At 42.8% G+C, this 15,555-nt stretch overlaps 1 protein-coding gene across 1 annotated transcript in view; it reads right to left on the reverse strand.

Annotated features, from left to right (window-relative positions):
- Window positions 1-661: 661 nt before the first annotated feature.
- The window catches only part of slc15a2 (solute carrier family 15 member 2), a 119,617-nt gene continuing 104,723 nt past the window's right edge, over window positions 662-15,555 (reverse strand). Inside the window, exon 23 of the mRNA XM_060827732.1 lies at window positions 662-850. Within this exon, the coding sequence (XP_060683715.1) occupies window positions 662-850 (189 nt within the window). The remainder of the gene's footprint in view (window positions 851-15,555) is intronic.

The following is a 15,555-nucleotide window of genomic DNA, read 5'->3' on the forward strand; positions in this document are numbered from 1 at the left end:
TTTTCCATTCTTACCTGGTCTGGCCTATATTTGACTCCAGACCCACAGAAATGTGGTTGACTCTTAAGTGCACTCTTGGAAATTAGGGATGGGAAATAAATATTCGACTAGGCATCGATGCCCATATTATGTGAGTACGTTTGGGCAGCATAGTGAACCGCATAGGCCAGAAAACATTTGTGTAAATTATCTCCCACCTACCCTGCACCCCCCATGGCAGTTTGAGGATTCTGAACTGAAGAATTTGGAATTGGTAAACTTATATCAGTGAAGGTGGCCGTTCTAATCAAACTAGTTTAACTACAAAGGAGAGCTGCTCATGCGCTGGTCTCTATGTGACTCCAGTCACAAAGCAACTCATTGTTAACTCTGACCTACTCTCTGAAGTGCCCTTTAGTCGTATCTGAGGGTTAGAGAGCCCATCAGCAGTATTGGAGGGAAGCAAGAACATTGGGGAGTGGGGGAGGGGAAAAATAAATTCCTTGATTTCCCCTCTACCTCCAGAATGTTCAAAGTAAGAAAAATAATGAATGCATTACTCTGAATCCACATCTGATTAAAGATCCTGGGGCATATCTACATGGAGACAGAATGTATCCTGTAAATAAGACAGGAAACAGCAAGTTAAGAAGATGATCAGCTGTGGAGGGTTGATGGTGTTCTACATCTTTGCCTGCTTGTTAACTGAGCTGAGAGAGATATCCTGATACAGTGGAGGAACCTCCTCTTCCTTCTCCTCCTCTTGCTTGGCCAGTTGCTCTGATGTCACGTAGGTGTAGAAGTAAGCCATGATGGAGAAAATGATGGAGACAGCGAATAGAAGGCAAGCAAACAGCAAAAACTCGGCCCACTGCAGGGAGGAAGACAGGAAACAGGAGAGGTGTTCCAATTACTACCAGAGAATCAAACAGCACAGAAAGCCCAAATGTCTCTTTGGAAGTCTTAATTAAGTTTCTTCTTTAGTCATTCACAGGATATGCATGTCACTGGCTGGTCCAGCATTTATTGTCCATCCCCAATTGACCCTTGATCTGAGTGGCCTGCTATGGCCATTTCAGAGGGCAGCTAGGAGTCAACGGCTGTTGGCTAAGCCAGGTAAGGGTGGCAGATATACCTCCCTGAATGAACATGAGTGAAAGAGATGGGCTGTTAAACATCAGAAACCATTGGAGGAGCTTTTACATCCAGATTTTTACTGAATTCAAATTCCAGCTACCTGCTGTCATCAGATTTGAACCTGAGTGTCCAGAACCTTTATATAGCTGCTGTTGGCTTACTAACCCAGTGATAATGGCACTACATCATCATCTCCCCATACTTCACAAACAGGAAGGAAGATGGTGCCAGAGTGATCGAGTCAAAGGGTTAGTAATCCAGTATTATATTGTGGGTTCAATTCCCAACCTAGAATTGGTGGAATTTTAGACTCTGTTAACTCCGTTACCCTGACCAAGGACTGCAGCAGTTCAAGATGGCCGTTCACCACCACCTTCTCAAGGACGGTCAACAAATGCTGGCCCAGCCTGTGGTACCCAGGTTCTATGAACCAATAGAATAAATATGTCTGGAATTAAATGCCATGGAAGTGTCATCAATTGTCAGAAGAACAATCTGCCATCCTTACCCGTTCTGGGACAATCCCCTCCCCACCACCTACAGCAAAGTGTTGAACAAAGAACAATACAGCACAGGAAGAGGCCTTTTGACCCTCCAAGCCTGTGCCAACACATTCAGCTAAATCCCCTAAGAATCCTGCATGTTGCAATTTGGCCATCTCTTACAGTCTGAGTCCTCAAGATGTACAGCACAGAAACAGGTCCTTTGGTCCGTTCTATATTTCACATCTGACTCTCCTTACCTCGTATCAGCCAAGTGAACCTTCTCTGGCCTGCCTCCAATGACAGTATATCTTCCCTTGGGTGGGAGGACCAATTATTTCATCACATTATTCCATCTGTGGTGTGATTAGTGCTATTTGAGGCTTTAGCAAAGTCCCCCTACATTTATATTCCATTCTCTTTGAAATAAAGGCCAACAGTCCATTTGCCTTCCTTATTACCCACTGACCTTGATTCATATACAGAGAGAGAGAGAGAGAGAGTTATATAGCATAGAGACAGGCCATTTGGCCCACCATGTCTGTGCTGGCCAACACACATCAAATGACACCAACCCCACTTACCTGCTCTTGGTCCACAGCCCACTATGCCCTGTCATTTTAAGCAGATGTTTCTTAAATATTGTGAGAATACCTGCCCCCAGCACTCTCTTAGGCAGCACATTCCACATTTCTACCAATCTCTGGGTGAAAACTCTTTCCTCAGATCCCCTTCTAAACCAGTTACTCCTCACCTTAAACATATGCCCTCTGCTCTTAGACATGTCTGCCATGAGGAAGAGATTCTTCCAATCTACCCCGTTTGTGCCCCTCATAATTCTGACTACTTCAATTAATCCTCCCCTCAGCCTTCTCTGCTCCAATGAAAACAAACCCAGCCTGATCCAGTCTCTTCTCATAACTGAGACGTTCCATCCCAGACAACATCCTGGTGAATCTCCCCTGCACCCTTTCCTTCTGATAGTGTGGTAACCAGAACTGCACACAGTATTCCATCCATGGCCTAGTCAGCATCTTATAAAGTTGCAACAAACTTCCTTGCTTCTAGTTTCTATGTAACAGCTAATGAAGGCCAGCAACCCATTTGCCTTCTTTTCCCACCCTTTACCTATACTAACCTTCAGAGATCTATGGATTTGTACACCAAGATTCCTTTGTTCTTCAGTACTCCCTGGTGACCTAGTATTCATTATGTGTATCCTTCCCTTATCAGACCTCCCAAAATGTATCATCTCATACCTATTGAGATTTCAATACTTATAATCTACAACAAATGCACCTGACACTAAGAGCAATTTAGCATGGCCAATTCACCTGATCTGCACATTTTTGCATTGGAGGAAACCGGAACACACGGAGGAAACTCAAGCAGACACGGGGAGAATGTACAAACTCCACACAGACAGTTGCCTGAGGCTGGAATTGAACCCGGGTTCCTGGTGCTGTGAGACTGTAGCGCTAACCGTTGAGCCACCATGCTGTCCCATCTGCCAATTTTCTGCCCACCCAGCTTATCTTTATTCCTCTGTAGGCTTCTCACCACTTGCCTTCCCACCCAGTTTTGTGTCATCCTCACATTTGGTTATAATACATTCACTGTCCTTATTCAAGTCACTCATTGTTGTGGTCCCAGCACTTACCTCTGCTGCACACCACACATTTCAGGTTGTCATCCCGAAAACACTCCTCTTATTCCCACTCTCTGCCTTCTGTTAATGAGCCAATCTTCTATCAATGCTAATGTCATAGTCCCAAATCCTTGGGCTTCTGAAACCCAAGTATATTGCATCCATTACTTCCCCTTTATTTATCCTGCCTTTGTTACCACCTCAAAGAATTCCTGTATATTTGTCAGGTATAATTTGCTGTCCATGTAGCCATGCTGACTTGGCTTGATCATATTCTGCACTTGTAAACGTTCTGCCTCATAATAGATTCACATTTTCCCAATATAAACATTAAGTCAAGTGACCTGTAGTTACCTGTTTTCAGTCTCCTCTTTTCAAAATAAATGGGTTACATTGGCAGTTTTCCTATCCCCTAAGACTTTTACAGAATCTAGGGGAACCTGGAAGATTACTACCAGCGTATCCAGTATCTCTGTTGATACCTCCTTTTGTATCCCAGAATGCATCCCATCAGGCCGAGGGAAAGTAATGGTCTTCAGCCCCGTTAGTTTCCCTTGCACGTTATTGTATTTACTTCCTCTCCTCCTTTTGCTCTTGGAACATTTCCTAATCTCAGGATGCCGTTAGTGTTTTCTACTGTGAAGACTGATGCAAAGTATTTATTCAACTCCTCTGCCATTTCTGGGTTCCCTACTATTATTTCCCCACCTCCTTCTCTAAGGGGCCTATGTTCACTTTGGCTTCTCCAAAGACGTTCTTGCTGTTCATCTTGATATTGATTAGATGACTTAAAGTGTGGAAACAGGCCCTTTGGCACCACACGGACCCTCCAAACAGCAACCCACCCAGACCCATTCCCCTACATTTACCCCTGATTAATGCACTAACACTATGGGCAATGTAGTCTGGCCAATTCACCTGATCTGCACATCTCTGGATTGTGGGAGGAAACCCATGCAGACACGGGGAGAACATGCAAACTCCACACAGACAGTCAGCCGATACGGGAATTGAACCCAGGTCCCTGGCGCTGTGAGGCAGCAGTGCTAACTACTGACCATCATGCCACCTCATTGCTTGCAAGTTTATCCTCAAAGTTTATTTCCCTCATTTTTTTTTGGTCACCTTTTATTGGTTTTTAAAACTTGCCCAATCCTTGGGCTTACCCCTACTATTTACTACATTGTATATTACATCTTTCAATCTGATGCCATCCTTTACTGCCCTGATTAACCATAGTTGGATTACCACATTCCTAGACTCCTTTCTGTTCAGTGAGACATATCATTGCTGTGAGTCTTGAACTATTTTCTTAATTGTCTGCCATGTTCTCAAGTGTTTTACTGCAAAATGCCTATCCCAGTCCAGTACAGCTAGCTTTGCATTTCTTGTAATTATTCTTACTTTAGCTCTGTGCAATTGTTTCTGTGCCAAATTCCTCCCTCTTAGACTGAAAACTATATTCTAACATGTTTTGGTCACTGCTCCCCAGCAGATCTTTTACTTTAACATCATTTATTAAACCAGCCTCACCTCACATTATCAGATCCAAAACAGCCAGACCTGTGGTTGGATCCACAGCATATTGTACTTGGAAACTGTCCTGATCCACTAAATGTGCTTTTTTACCATAAGATGTACATTCCTAATTTGCAGCAAACACATAGAAACAGCAAACATATATAAATATCTCACACAGAGGCACAGTTAACACACAGACACAGACACATCTAACACACAGACACAGCTATCACACAGATATAGACACATCGAACACACAGACACAGCTATCTCACGACACAGCTATCACACAGATATAGACACATGTAACACACAGACACAGCTATCTCACAGACACAGCTATCTCACAGATATAGACACATGTAACACACAGACACAGCTATCTCACAGACACAGCTATCTCACAGATATAGACACATGTAACACACAGACACAGCTATCTCACAGACACAGCTATCTCACAGATATAGACACATGTAACACACAGACACAGCTATCTCACAGATATAGACACATCGAACACACAGACACAGCTATCTCACAACACAGCTATCACACAGATATAGACACATCTAACACAGATGAAAATGTGTTGCTGGTTAAAGCACAACAAGTCAGGCAGTATCCAAGGAATAGGAAATTCGACGTTTCGGGCATAAGCCCTTCATCAGGAACACAGCTTTCACACAGACACAGCTATCACACAGATATAGACACATCTAACACACAGACACAGCTATCTCACAGATATAGACATATCTAACACTCAGACACAGCTATCTCACAGTCACAGCTAATACACAAACCTTTGGCCTGTGGAATTCATTGCCATGGAGTGCAGTGGAGGCCGGGACACTAAATGTCTACAAGTCAGAAATTGATAAATTCTTGATCTTGCAAGGAGTTAATGTCTACGGGGAGAATGCGATAAGTGGGATTGAAACGCCCATCAGCCATGATTGAATGGCAGAGTGGACTCGATGGGCCGAATGGCCTTACTTCCACTCCTATGTCTTATGGTCTAAGGTGTCATCTTTATTCTGAATAAACTGAAGTTACCTAGGAGCAGGGATATACATATTAATCGATCGAAAACTGTTTTTTAACTGATTAAAGACTTAATAGCCACCTAGGTTTGTTCAATACATTCATGAAAGTTGTATGACCTTTTGATGTTTTACTATAAATTCTGTGTCTGAGAAATGAGCGCGGAATCTGAAAGCTAAGGTTACAAATAAATCTATTGGACTAAAACCTGGTGTTGTGCGATTTTTAACTTTGTGAACTTCAGTCCAACACCAGCACCTCCATGTTATATTTAACACAGACACAGGTATCACACAGACACAGCTAATACATAGACACAGCAATCACACAGACACATCTATCACACAGACACAGGTATCACACAGACACAGCCAGTACACAGACACAGCTATCACACAGACACAGCTATCACACAGACACAGCTATTATACAGACACAGCTATCAAACAGACACAGCTAAAACACAGACACAACTAAGACACAGACACAGCTATCACATAGGCACAGCTATCACACAGACACAGGTATCACACAGACACAACTAATAACAGACACAGGTATCACACAGACACAGCTAATACACAGACACAGCTATTATACAGACACAGCTAATACACAGACACAGCTATTATACAGACACAGCTATCAAACAGACACAGCTAAAACACAGACACAACTAAGACACAGACACAGCTATCACATAGGCACAGCTATCACACAGACACAGGTTTCACACAGACACAACTAATAACAGACACAGGTATCATACAGACACAGCTAATACACTGACACAGCTATCACACGAACACAGCTAAAACACAGACACAACTAATAACAGACGCAGCTATCACACAGGCACAGCTTTCACACAAACACAGCTATCAGAGCTGAAAATGCATTGCTGGAAAAGCGCAGCAGGTCAGGCAGCATCCAAGGAACAGGAAATTCGACGTTTCGGGCATAAGCCAAACACAACTATTACACAGACACAGCTAATACACAGACACAGCTATCACAGAGACACAGCTAAAACACATACACAACTAATACACAAACACAGCTATCACACAGACACAGTTAATACACAGACACAACTATCACACAGACACAACTAATACACGGATACAGCTATCAAACAGACACAGCTATCTCACAGACACAATTAATATACAGACATAGCTATCACACAGACACAGCTAACACACAGACACAGATAATACACTGACACAGCTATCACACAAAAACAGCTATGACACAGACACAGCTAATACGCAGACACAGCTATCACAAAGAGAGAGCTAATACACAGACACAGTTAAAACACAGTCATAGCTAACACACAGACACAACTTACACACAGACACAGCTAATACACAGACACAGCTATCACACAGACACAGCGAATATACAGACGCAGCTAATACACAGACACAGTTAAAACACAGACACAGCTAATAAACCGACACAGCTATCACACTGTCACAGCTAATACACAGGCACAGCTAACACACAGACACAACTAATACAAAGTCACAGCTATCACACAGACACAGTTAATACGCAGACACAACTAAGACACAGACACAACTATCGCACAGACACAGCTAATACACAGACACATTCAATACACAGACACAGCTATCACACAGGCACAGCTATCACACAGACATAATTAATATGCAGCAACAGTGATCACGCAGACACAGCTAATACACAGACACAACTAATACAAAGACACAGCTAATACACAGACACAGTTAAAACAGAGTCACAGCTAACACACAGACACAACTAACACACAGCCACAGCTAATACACAGACACAGCCATCACACAGACACAGCTCATACGCAGGCATAGCTATCACACAGACACAACTAATACAAAGTCACAGCTATCACACAGACACAGGTATCACACAGACATAGCTATCACACAAACACAGCAATCATACAGACACAGCTATCACACAGACACAGCAAACACACAGACATAGCTATCACACAGACACAGCTAATACATAGATACAGCTAATGCACAGCCACAGATAACAGACCGGCACAGCTAATACACAGACAGAAGTAACACACAGACACAGCTAATACGCGGACACAGCTAACACACAGACACAGTTAATACACAGACACAATTAATACAAAGACACAGCTAATACACAGACACAGTTAAAACACAGTCACAGCTAACACACAGACACAACTAACGCACAGACACAGCTAATACACAGACACAGCTATCACACATACACAGCTCATACACAGGCACAGCTAACACGCAGACACAACTAATACAAAGTCACAGCTATCACACAGACACAACTATCACACAGACACAGCTAATACAAACACAGCAATCACACAGACACAGCTATCATACAGACACAGCTAACACACAGATATAGCTATCACACAGACACAGCTAATACACAGTCACTGCTATCACACAGACACAACTATCACACAGACACAGCTAATACAAACACAGCAATCACACAGACACAGCTATCACACAGACACAGCTAATACACAGATACAGCTAATGCACAGCCACAGATAACAGACCGGCACAGCTAATACACAGACAGAAGTCACACACAGACACAGCTATCACACAGACACAGCTAACACACAGACACAGCTATCACACGGACACAGCTATCACACAGTCACAGCTAATACACAGACACAGCTAATACACAGACACAGCTATCACACGGACACAGCTATCACACAGACACAGCAAATACACAGACACAGCTAACACACAGACACAGATATCACACAGACACAGCTAATGCACAGACACAGCTAACACACAGACACAGATATCACACAGACACAGCTATCACACAGACACAGCTAATGCACAGACACAGCTAACACACAGACACAGATATCACACAGACACAGCTATCACACAGACACAGCTAATGCACAGACACAGCTAACACACAGACACAGCTATCACACAGACACAGCTATCACACAGTCACAGCTAATACACAGACACAGCTAATACACAGACACAGCTATCACACAGACACAGCTATCACACGGACACAGCTATCACACAGACACAGCTAATACACAGACACAGCTAACACAGACACTGATATCACACGGACACAGCTATCACACGGACACAGCTATCACACAGACACAGCTAATACACAGACACAGCTAACACAGACACTGATATCACACAGACACAGCTATTACACAAACACAGCTATCACACAGTCACAGCTAATACACAGACACAGATAATGCACAGATACAGCTAATACACAGACACAGCTAATGCACAGACACAGCTATCACACAGAGGCAGAAAAATACACAGACACAGCGAATATACAGATAAAGCTATCACATAAACACAGCTAATTCACAGGCACAGCTAACACACAGATGCAGATAATACAGACACAGTGAATATACCAACGCAGCTAACACACAGACACAGCTAATACACAGACACAGGTAATACGCAGACTCAGCTATCATACAGACACAACTAATATACAGACACAACTATCACACCGACACCGCTATCACACAGACACTGCTATCACACAGACAGCTCATACACAGGCACAGCTAACACACAGACACAACTAATACAAACTCACAGCTATCACACAGACACAAGTATCGCACAGACACAGCTAATACACAGACACATTCAATACACAGACACAGCAATCACACAAAGACACAGCTAAAACACATACACAAGTAATACACAGACACAGCTATCACACAGGCACAGCTATCACACAGACAGAGCTAATACACATACACAACTAATACAAAGACACAGCTAATACACAGACACAGTTAAAACACAGTCACAGCTAACACACAGACACAACGAACACACAGACACAGTAATACACAGACACAGCTATCACATAGACACAACTATGACACAGACAGCTCATACACAGACACAGCTAACACACAGACACAACTAATACAAAGTCACAGCTATCACACAGACACAATTATCACACAGACACAGGTATCACACAGACAAAGCTAACACAGAGACACAGCTAACACACAGACACAGCTAACACACGAACACAGCAATCACACAGACACAGCTATCACACAGACACAGCTAACACACAGACATAGCTATCACACAGACACAGCTAATACACAGATTAAGCTAATACACATATACAGCTAATGCACAGCCACAGGTAATAGACCGGCACAGCTAATACACAGACAGAAGTAACACACAATCACAGCTAATACACAGACACAGCTAATGCACAGACACAGCTAATGCACAGACACACTATCACACAGACACAACTATCACACAGATACAAGTATCAAACACACACAGCTAAGACACAGACAGAGGTATCACATAGATACAATTATCACACAGACACAGCTAATACAAATACACAGCTGACACACAGACACAGATATCACACAGACACAGCTAATACACAGACGCAGCTAATACACAGACACAGCCAATACACAGACACAGCTAATACACAGACGCAGAAAACACACAGAAACAGCGAAAACACTGACCCAACTGTCACAAAGACACAGCGAATACACGATGCAGCTACCACACAGTTACAACTAATACACAGACACAGCTAATATATAGACACAGCTGTCACACAGACACTGCTATCACAGACAGAACTGTCACACAAACACAGCTAACACACAGACACAGCTATCACACAGATACAGTTAATACACAGACACATCTATCACTCGAACAACTGCTATCACAGACAGAACTATCAGACTGACACAGCTAACACACAGACTCAGATAATACAGACACAGATAATAAACAGATACAAATATCACACAGACACAGCTGATACACAGACACAACTATCACACAGACACAGCTAATACACAGACACAGCTAATACACAGACACAGCTATCACACAGACACAGCTAACATGCAGACACAGCTATCATACAGACACAGTTATCACACAGACACAACTATCACACAGACACAGTGATCACACAGACAAAGCTAATACACAGACACAGATAATAGACACAACTATCACACAGACACAGCTAACACACAGACACAGATATCACACAGACACAACTAATACACTGACACAACTAATACACAGACACAGCTAATACACAGACACAGACACAGCTGACACGTAGACACAGCTAACACACAGACACAGCTAATACACAGACATGGCTAAAACACAGACACAGCTATCACACAGACACAGCTATCATGCAGACACAGCTATCACGCAGACACAGCTAATACACAGACACAGCTAATACACTGACACAGCTATCACATAGGCTCAGCTAACATACAGACACAGTTATCACACAGACAGAGCTATCCCACAGACACAGCTATCAAGCAGACACAGCTAATACGCAGACACAGCTAATACACAGACTCAGCTAATACACGGACACAGCTAACACACAGACATAGCTAACACACAGACACAGCTATCACACAGTCACAGCTATCTTACAGACATAGCTAACACACAGACACAGCCAATACACAGGCACAGCTGACACACAGACACAGCCAATACACAGACAGAGCTGGTACGTAGACACAGCTAATACACAGATCCAGCTAACACACAGACACAGCTAATACATAGACACAGCTAATGCACAGACACAGCTAATACACAGACACAGATATCACACAGACACAGCTGACACATAGACACAGCTATCACACAGACACAGCTATCACACAGACACAGATAATACACTGACACAGCTAATACACTGACACAACAATCACACAGACATAGCTTTCACACAGACACAGCTAATACGAAGACGCAGATATCACACAGACACAGTTATCACACAGACAGTTATCACACAGACACGACTAATGTACACACACAGCTACCACACTGACACAGCTAATACACAGACACAGCTATCACACAGACACAGCTAATACACAGACACAACTAATACACAGACACAGCTAATAAACAGATATAGCTAATACACAGACACAGCTAATACACAGACACAGCTAACACACAGACACACCTAATACACAGACTCCACTATGACACAGCCACAACTGTCCTACAGACACATTTAATACACAGACATGGCTAATACACAGGCACAGCTAACACACAGGCACAGCTAATGCACAATACAGCTAATACACAGATACAGCTAATACATAGACACAATTAATACACACACACAGCTAATACACAGACACAGCTAATACACAGACACAGGTAATACGCAGACTCAGCTATCATACAGACACAACTAATATACAGACACAACTATCACACCGACACCGCTATCACACAGACACTGCTATCACACAGACAGCTCATACACAGGCACAGCTAACACACAGACACAACTAATACAAACTCACAGCTATCACACAGACACAAGTATCGCACAGACACAGCTAATACACAGACACATTCAATACACAGACACAGCAATCACACAAACACAGCTAAAACACATACACAAGTAATACACAGACACAGCTATCACACAGGCACAGCTATCACACAGACAGAGCTAATACACAGACACAACTAATACAAAGACACAGCTAATACACAGACACAGGTAATACGCAGACTCAGCTATCATACAGACACAACTAATATACAGACACAACTATCACACCGACACCGCTATCACACAGACACTGCTATCACACAGACAGCTCATACACAGGCACAGCTAACACACAGACACAACTAATACAAACTCACAGCTATCACACAGACACAAGTATCGCACAAACACAGCTAATACACAGACACATTCAATACACAGACACAGCAATCACACAAACACAGCTAAAACACATACACAAGTAATACACAGACACAGCTATCACACAGGCACAGCTATCACACAGACAGAGCTAATACACAGACACAACTAATACAAAGACACAGCTAATACACAGACACAGGTAATACGCAGACTCAGCTATCATACAGACACAACTAATATACAGACACAACTATCACACCGACACCGCTATCACACAGACACTGCTATCACACAGACAGCTCATACACAGGCACAGCTAACACACAGACACAACTAATACAAACTCACAGCTATCACACAGACACAAGTATCGCACAGACACAGCTAATACACAGACACATTCAATACACAGACACAGCAATCACACAAACACAGCTAAAACACATACACAAGTAATACACAGACACAGCTATCACACAGGCACAGCTATCACACAGACAGAGCTAATACACAGACACAACTAATACAAAGACACAGCTAATACACAGACACAGTTAAAACACAGTCACAGCTAACACACAGACACAACGAACACACAGACACAGTAATACACAGACACAGCTATCACATAGACACAACTATGACACAGACAGCTCATACACAGGCACAGCTAACACACAGACACAACTAATACAAAGTCACAGCTATCACACAGACACAATTATCACACAGACACAGGTATCACACAGACAAAGCTAACACAGAGACACAGCTAACACACAGACACAGCTAACACACGAACACAGCAATCACACAGACACAGCTATCACACAGACACAGCTAACACACAGACATAGCTATCACACAGACACAGCTAATACACAGATTAAGCTAATACACAGATACAGCTAATGCACAGCCACAGATAATAGACCGGCACAGCTAATACACAGACAGAAGTAACACACAATCACAGCTAATACACAGACACAGCTAATGCACAGACACAGCTAATGCACAGACACACTATCACACAGACACAACTATCACACAGATACAAGTATCAAACACACACAGCTAAGACACAGACAGAGGTATCACATAGATACAATTATCACACAGACACAGCTAATACAAATACACAGCTGACACACAGACACAGATATCACACAGACACAGCTAATACACAGACGCAGCTAATACACAGACACAGCCAATACACAGACACAGCTAATACACAGACGCAGAAAACACACAGAAACAGCGAAAACACTGACCCAACTGTCACAAAGACACAGCGAATACACGATGCAGCTACCACACAGTTACAACTAATACACAGACACAGCTAATATATAGACACAGCTGTCACACAGACACTGCTATCACAGACAGAACTATCACACAAACACAGCTAACACACAGACACAGCTATCACACAGATACAGTTAATACACAGATACATCTATCACTCGAACAACTGCTATCACAGACAGAACTATCAGACTGACACAGCTAACACACAGACTCAGATAATACAGACACAGATAATAAACAGATACAAATATCACACAGACACAGCTGATACACAGACACAACTATCACACAGACACAGCTAATACACAGACACAGCTATCACACAGACACAGCTAACATGCAGACACAGCTATCATACAGACACAGTTATCACACAGACACAACTATCACACAGACACAGTGATCACACAGACAAAGCTAATACACAGACACAGATAATAGACACAACTATCATACAGACACAACAATCACACAGACACAGCTACTACACAACACAGCTAATACACTGACACAGCTAAAACACAGACACAGCTAATACACAGACACAGCTAACACAGAGAGACAGCTATCACACAGATAAAGCTAATACACAGACACAGCTTTCGCACAGACACATCTAATACACAAACACAGATATCACACAGACACAGCTATAACACAAACACAGTTATCACACAGACACAGCTATGACACAGAGACAGTTATCAGCCAGACACAACTAATACACAGACACAGCTAATACACAGACACAGCTATCACACAGACACAACTAATACACACACAAACGCACAGCTAATACACAGACACAACTAACACAGAGGCACAGCTAATACACAGACACAGCTAACACGCAGACACAGCTATCATACAGACACAATTATCACACAAACACAGCTCTCACACAGACACAGCTAACACACAGACACAGCTAATACACACACAGCTCATACACAGACACAACTATCACACAGACACAGCTATGACACAGAGACAGTTATCAGTCAGACACAACTAATACACAGACACAGCTAATACACAGACACAGCTATCACACAGACACAGCTATCACACAGATACAACTAATACACACACAAACGCACAGCTAATACACAGACACAACTAACACAGAGGCACAGCTAATACACAGACACAGCTAACACGCAGACACAGCTATCATACAGACACAATTATCACACAAACACAGCTCTCACACAGACACAGCTAACACACAGACACAGCTAATACACACACAGCTCATACACAGACACAACTATCACACAGACACAGCTATCACACAGACACAGCTAATACAGAGACACAGCTAACACACAGACACAACTAATACACAGACACAGCTAATAAACAGATATAGCTAATACACAGACACAGCTAATACACAGACACAGCTAATACACAGACACAGCTAATACACAGGTACAGCTATAACACAGACACAGCTAACACACAGACACACCTAATACACAGACTCCACTATGACACAGCCACAACTGTCCTACAGACACATTTAATACACAGACATGGCTAATACACAGGCACAGCTAACACACAGGCACAGCTAATGCACAATACAGCTAATACACAGACACAGCTAATACATAG

Source organism: Hemiscyllium ocellatum, chromosome 7 (genome assembly GCF_020745735.1).
Source record: "Hemiscyllium ocellatum isolate sHemOce1 chromosome 7, sHemOce1.pat.X.cur, whole genome shotgun sequence".
NCBI classification, from domain to species: Eukaryota; Metazoa; Chordata; class Chondrichthyes; order Orectolobiformes; family Hemiscylliidae; genus Hemiscyllium; species Hemiscyllium ocellatum.